At 42.2% G+C, this 7161-nt stretch overlaps 1 protein-coding gene across 1 annotated transcript; it reads left to right on the top strand.

Annotated features, from left to right (window-relative positions):
* Positions 1–657, top strand: LOC116112472. The gene has a single exon (XM_031398605.1). The coding sequence runs from the start codon at positions 1–3 to the stop codon at positions 655–657; it is 657 nt and encodes a 218-aa protein (XP_031254465.1).
* Positions 658–7161: the final 6504 nt, after the last annotated feature.

Genomic DNA, 7161 nt, shown 5'->3' with positions numbered 1-7161 from the left:
ATGGGAAATGAAGCCCATGACGATTATGCTAAAAAGCAGGCACAACAACAGCCCCATAACAAGTACAAGCTCAAGATTCTTTTGTTTGTTATTGTTACAAATATTCCCACAATCTACATCTTCTGTGGCTCTTCTTTGAATTTGAATTTAACTGGGCACAACAACCATTTGTCTCTCCCTCTTTGGGACTCTCCCACTCTTGTGCATGAGCTCAACTCTACTAAATTTGAGCTTGCAGCTAGTCATTCCTTCTTTGTTGAGTTGCAGCAGCAGCTTAACTCTACTAATTTGTTGGTAGATGCCTTGTTGATTGAGCTTATAAGAGAACATGAACGCTTGACTCAGAAGGTAGCGAGTGTGCCTGGTGGAAAGTTCAATGCTGACTTGAGCATCAGATTGTCTGATGAAATGAGGGTTGCATTAGGCCCTCACAAGCTTCCCTTAGGAAAGTCCCCAATGACGGGATTGGATGAAGTAATCGCGCCGGTTGGGGTAGGCTGCTTCAAGTTGCAAGAGGAGTTGGTTCAGTATATGACATATGAGATTGGTGCAGAGTGTCTTGTGGATGATGTATTTGCGCAGAGGCTTTTGCTTAAAGGGTGTGAACCGTTGCCTCGTTGGAGATGCCATCCAAAGTCCACCTCTGAATTATGTTGAGCCAACACCATTTCCATTTTTGTATGGTACTTTTCAGCTCTGCTGGAGAAACCAATGACCTGAGGTATGCATTTATATACTAAAATGGCAAGATGAACACTTTGTGTAACAAAGGCAAGAGACTTCAATACACATCTTTAATGGTTTTTGTATAATGTATTATACAGTTTATTATGGTGCATGTTACAAATGAATTCAGATATGTGTTCCCGCTTCTCCTAGGAAGTAAGAAATAGAGAAATGGAAAGTTTACCAAAAAGAATCGAAAAATGGAAGAGGAGAATTATATTTTCAATAATAGAATACAATCAATTTAATCAAAAGATGTTGAAATGTTGGCAAATCAGGTGCCAAAAGACCAGGTCAAAATCAGTTGGAATAACTGCAAATTGCAGCAGACTTATTCATCAATCTACATATATGATTTTGCTTGATTTTAGCTATAATTTATTTATGATTTTTCAGCTGTAACAGCCCTTGATCTTTGCATCTAGCTTAGGCTAATTTGTTATCTAATGAACACCCAACCTGCAAATCCACAACAAAACCAACAATCTACCCACAACAAAGCCAATACACATACTCAAATGAGAAAATACCCTATTATATTACCAATCACACAGCACATTACATTCAGATAGATACACCCAGTAGCAATGTCCTATCAGTACTCAGATAGCAATTAACACAAATAAAATAACAAAGTATACTAAGAAAATGGTAAACATAAGACTGACTTTGAGGGTTAGCCACCTCCACATTTACTGACTTTGAGGGTCAGCAACCTCCCTTCCAAAATGACTCAATAATTGTCAATGTCCTCTCTTTCGTTCCTGCCCTTTTTATTCTCTCCTGACACCTTTTGATTTCTAACATAATTCTCTTCTCTCCTACTCTTATCAAGCCACCTGTCCCCTCATAACAAATTCTAACCTCCTGCCTAACAAATATTCCCCTGCTTCTTACCACTTTTCTTCCTACGGTATACCATTCCCCTTAGTTGCTCATCATTACCCTCCTTAAGGAGAGCCACCTTGTCCTCAAGGTGGAAAGAAGGAAACTGACAGCGGATAGTTTCAAAGTCTTCTCAAGTGTTTTCAAATGGGGGAAGGCCTTTCCATTGAATGAGCACCTCCTACTGTCCATTAAGGAGTTTACTTTTTTGGAGTACTGCTTCCGGTTCAAGTTGTAATATGAGATCTTCATTGAGAGCTACCGGTAGAGGTTGACTATTGGGAATTGGAAAAGTTGCCTTTTTTAATTGTGAAACATGAAAAACATCATGAATACGAGATGAGGGTGGAAGTGCCAGCCGGTATGCAACTGCCCCAATTCTGTCTGTGATGACAAATGGACCGTAAAACCGCGGGCTAAGTTTCTCATTAAGTCGACGAGCGAGAGATCGCAATCTGTATGGCTACAACTTTAAATAAACATAGTCCCCAACCTCAAACGTAATTTCCCGGCGATGACGATCAGCATAAGACTTCATGCGGTGTTGAGCCTTGAGGAGATGCTCTTTTAAATGATCTAAAACACCGTTGCGTTGCTGAAGTTGCTGGTCCACTTCTTTGACTGAAGAGGTATGGTCCGAATAATGCAAAACTGTGGGGGGATCACGACCATAGAGGGCCTTAAAAGGACACATTCCTGTGGAGCGGTTATAAGTAGTGTTGAACCAAAATTCCGCCCATGGAATCCATTTGGGCCACAACTATGGCTGTCCACTGACAAAACATCGAAGATAAGTCTCTAGGCAACAGTTTACTACCTCTGTCTGACCATCTGTCCGCGGATGGTATGCGGAACTCATATGTAAGTGGGTACCCGATTGTTTAAATAGTTCGCTCCAAAAGTTGCTCATGAAAATCCTATCTTGATCGGAAACAATGGTACGGGGAAACCCATGCAAGCGAACCACTTATTTGATAAACAGATCCGCTACTACTTGGCTGTGTACGGATGCTTGAGAGGTAAAAAATGGCTATATTTAGTCAGACGATCCACAACTATCAAAATTGTATCGACCCTTTTTGCTTTGGGAAGGCCTATGATGAAGTCCATATAAATGTCTTCCCACACTTAGTGAGGGATGGGTAACGGCTGAAGCAAACCCGCTGAACTCATGGCGTCATATTTATTCTGTTGGCAAACAGGGCAAGCAGCCACAAATTCTTTGATGTCGTGTTTCATGCCCTCCCAAAATACCACATTTGTGAGACGCTTATACGTCCGAAAGAACCCCGAATGGCCCCCAATGGGCGATGCATGAAATTCCTATAAAATTTGTTTGGTGTGAGGCCCGGACTTAGGTAGCACCAACCTGTTATGTTACAGCAGATGGCGGCCCACCAATCTGAAGGGATAATGACTGTTGGGGTTGATTAGGAGCTGTTGCATGATCCCACGTAATCTGTCATCACTCTGAATAACATCTTCCAAACTATCCAGCCCAGAAAAATAGCCCACCAAGATAGCATAAAGGTCTACCACATCTAGCATCCTAGAAAGAGCATCTGTTGCCCTGTTCTACGGTCTTGGTTTATACTGAATCATGAAGTCGAACCCCAGCAACTTGATAACCAATTTTTGTTGATTCTCACTCAATAATTTCTGATCAGTTAGAAAATGAAGACTGCGCTGATCCGTTCGAATAACAAAACGTCTACCCAACAAACAATGGCGCCACTTTTGCACTGCCAGAACTACGGCCATTAATTCCGTTTCATAGACTGACTTCAGCTTTGAATTGAGGGACAAACCTTTGTTGAGAAAAGCAATCGATTGTCCTTTTTGCATTAGCACCGCACCCAACCCACTTCCGGAATCATCAGTTTCTATGACAAACTCTTGAGTGAAGTTAGGCATCCGGAGAACTAGAACGCTGGTCATGATCTGTTTTAGTTCGTCAAAAGCCCCTTGAGCTGCTGCATTCCACACAAACAAGTCCTTCTTTAACAAGGCAATGAGTGGAAGGGCGATTTTTCCGTAATCGCGAACAAATATGCGATAGTATCCTATCAGCCCGAGGAACCCTCTTAGTGCCCTGATGTCTCTCGGTGCTGGCCATTTGACAATACTCTCAATCTTTGAAGGGTCAACGAACACCCCTTCAACTGAAACCACGTGCCTCAAATATTCCAATTGTGACTGCCCAAAATTACACTTTTTTTTATTGACCACTAGCTGATTGTCTAAGAGCACTTGCAAGGTAATGCGTAGATGCTTCGTGTGCTCGCCCATCCCTTACTATATATTAGGATATCGTCAAAGAAAACCAACAAAAATTTCCTTAGATAAGGCTTGAAAACGTCATTCATGACTGCTTGGAAGGTAGCCAGTGCATTGGTGAGGCCGAAGGGCATTACCATAAACTCATAGTGCCCTTCGTGCGTCTGGAAGGCCGTTTTAAGGGTGTCCTCTGGTTTTACTCGGATTTGGTGATAGCCCGATTTCAAATCAAGCTTAGAAAATACTGTCACACCGTCTAACTCATCAAATAATTCGTCGATGGCTGGAATCGGAAACTGATCCGGAACCATCACTTTGTTAACTGCCCTATAATCAACACAGAATCTCCACCCCTATCCTTTTTTTTCACCAACAAAACTGGACTTGAGAATGGACTGATGCTGGGCTTTATTATTCCCGAAGCTAGCATTTCCTTGACGATACGCTCTATTTCGTTTTTCTGGTAGTAAGGGTACTTATAAGGTCGGAGATTTGGTGGTTGAGTCCCTGGCACTAACTGAATGGCATGGTCTCTGGTTCTGGCGGGTGGTAATCCAGGGAGTGGATCAAAAACTCTACTAAATTTTTGCAATACTTCCAACAACCAATCATCCACATCCTCACTATTAGCACTCTGTTTCTGAGTCTGTCCAAACTCTATTAAACACTCCTGTCCCTCACTCTGCAATGCCTTGATCATAGCCTTGAGTGAAACCATGGTTTTGCTGAGAGATGGGTCCCCGCGCAAACACACAATATGGTCTCCCAATTTAAACCTCATGGTTTGCTTCCTCCAGTCCGTGGTCGTTTCACCTAAAGTCTCCAGCCATGCAATCCCCAAAACAACGTTAGCACTGCTCATATCAAATGGAAAGAAATTTTGGATAATCGTTACCCCTTATAGTTCCATGCAAACATCTCTACATTCTCCCTCACATCTCACACTATACCCATCACCTACTTGGACCCCAAAGGACTGAGTTCCCACCACAGAAATACCCAAACACTCCACCACCTTTGAACTAATAAAATTGTGGGAAGCCCCACTATCAATCAACACTATCAGCTCCTTACCACGGACTCTGCCCTTGAGCTTCATGGTCTTTGGACCGTGAATCCCCACAACGGAGCTAAGCGAAATCTCAACCTGTTCCTGCTGTGGCTCCATTCCAGATTCGATGGACTCTCCTCCACCAATTGGATTTGGATCCTCCTCCTCTTCATCGATTAAGATAATCTGAAACTGCTTTTCCCCACATTTGTGACCAAATGAAAACTTACCATCACATATGAAGCAAAGACCTTTCTCTTTTTTCTTTTGGATTTCCGCATCTGTCATTCGACGGAATGGGAACTCGCATTGTTAGAAGTTTGGTCGTTCGTAGGGCCGAAAGGACGATGGTGTTTGGTCACGATTGGAAGAGTTGGTCGACGAGCCACGGATTGATGATTCTGGCGATTGTCGATTGAAAAAGGAATTAGGATTTGATTTTAGGGATTCTCCGTTATTTGGGAATTTTGAGTTTGGGTGAGTATCGGGTCGGGTCAAGTTTCTGGATCCATAGGAATACCCCGACCCATTAACATGTGAATGTCTAATTGTTCCCACGTGGGATTCTTCAATCACGTTATTTCTCTCCTCAATGCGTTGGGCCAGATCGATTATTTGAGTTAAAGATGTGGGCTGGGCTAAACGGACTTCAGCCCTCACCTCCACTTTCAGCCCATTGATAAAGGCTGCTCGTAAAATCTCCTCCTTCTCCCTTACCAGCAGAGCAGCGATGGCTTCAAATTGACGTCAAAACTCCATTACTGACCCAGTCTGCTTCATGGCCCTTAACGACTCATAGGGGTTGAGTTCTTGAGATCCACTAAACCTTTGAAGGAGTGCCAGCTTAAACATGGCCCACGACGTCGCCAGAGTTCTGGATTCCGTCCACTGGAACCAGTTTATGGCTTCACCCTCCATACAAACAACTGTTGCTGTTAATTTCCCTTCCTCAGTTATTCCATTGAGGTGAAAATAACGCTCAACCCTAAAGATCCATCCATAAGGATCTTCGCCAGAAAATATCGGCATCTCTAATTTTCTCTCACTCATTTCACTGCGACTTTGGTTACTGGTGCCGGACCCACTCACCCCATTTGGATTTTCTTCCTGGTGAGATCGGACATTTTCAAATGAACGCATCTCGGTTCTACCTGCTTCTTCTTCATCCTTTCTTCGCACCCATGACTATAATTCAACCAGACACTCTCGAATAGTACCCATCTCCACTCCCAACTTCGTAACCTCTCTTTCCACATTATCCAGTATAGAGTCCATTCTCGTCAATACCATAACCCAGAACGCAAGGCTCTGATACTAATTGATGAACACCCAACCTACAAATCCACAACAAAACCAACAATCTACCCACAACAAAGCCAATACGCACACTCAAATGAGAAAATACCCTGTTGTATTACCAATCACACAGCACATTACATTCAGATAGATACACCCAGTAGTAATGTCCTATCAGTACTCAGATAGCAATTAACACAGATAAAATAACAAAGTATACTAAGAAAATGGTAAACATAAGACTGACTTCGAGGGTCAGCCACCTCCACATTTACTGACTTCGAGGGTCAGCAACCTCCCTTCCAAAATGACTCGATAATTCTCAATGTCATCTCTTTCGTTCCTGCCCTTTTTATTCTCTCCTGACACCTTTTGATTTCTAACAGAATTCTCTTCTCTCCTACTCTTATCAAACCACCTATCCCCTCATAACAAATTCTAACCTCCTGCCTAACAAATATTCCCCTGCTTCTTACCACTCTTCTTCCTACGGTATACCATTCCCCTTAGTTGCTCATCATTATCTCAAACATGTATAAATAGCTTGATGTGGATGAAGCAAATAAGAATAGTTTTTCAGCTTCAATTCATTTGCTTCACATTATATTAGCTTTGCCTATTGTCTACTTTCAATCTAGAAACACTCTTAACTTTAGCAAAGCAATATTAACTACCCAGAAATTCCAAAAAAAGAGCCTATATCAGATTTACACCAAGTTTCTGCAGTCTCCCTTTCGGCAAAAGAAGCAAAAATCATATGCTTAGTGTAATAGAGAAGGCTACTCCAATAGAAGTACAAATGCTCTTCTTATACACAGTTTTTTCTGTCATATATTCACAGCCAAAGATCTAAAATTGCATTTCTAGCCATTTAGTACAAACAACAATGTTGATCCAAACCTCTACCCAAAGTAAATACCAAACAT

The sequence above is a fragment of the Pistacia vera genome, unplaced genomic scaffold, assembly GCF_008641045.1.
Source record: "Pistacia vera cultivar Batoury unplaced genomic scaffold, PisVer_v2 Contig662, whole genome shotgun sequence".
Lineage (NCBI taxonomy): Eukaryota > Viridiplantae > Streptophyta > Magnoliopsida > Sapindales > Anacardiaceae > Pistacia > Pistacia vera.
The sequence above is the reverse complement of the archived record's forward strand: the minus strand, read 5'-3'. Positions and strand labels throughout refer to the sequence as shown.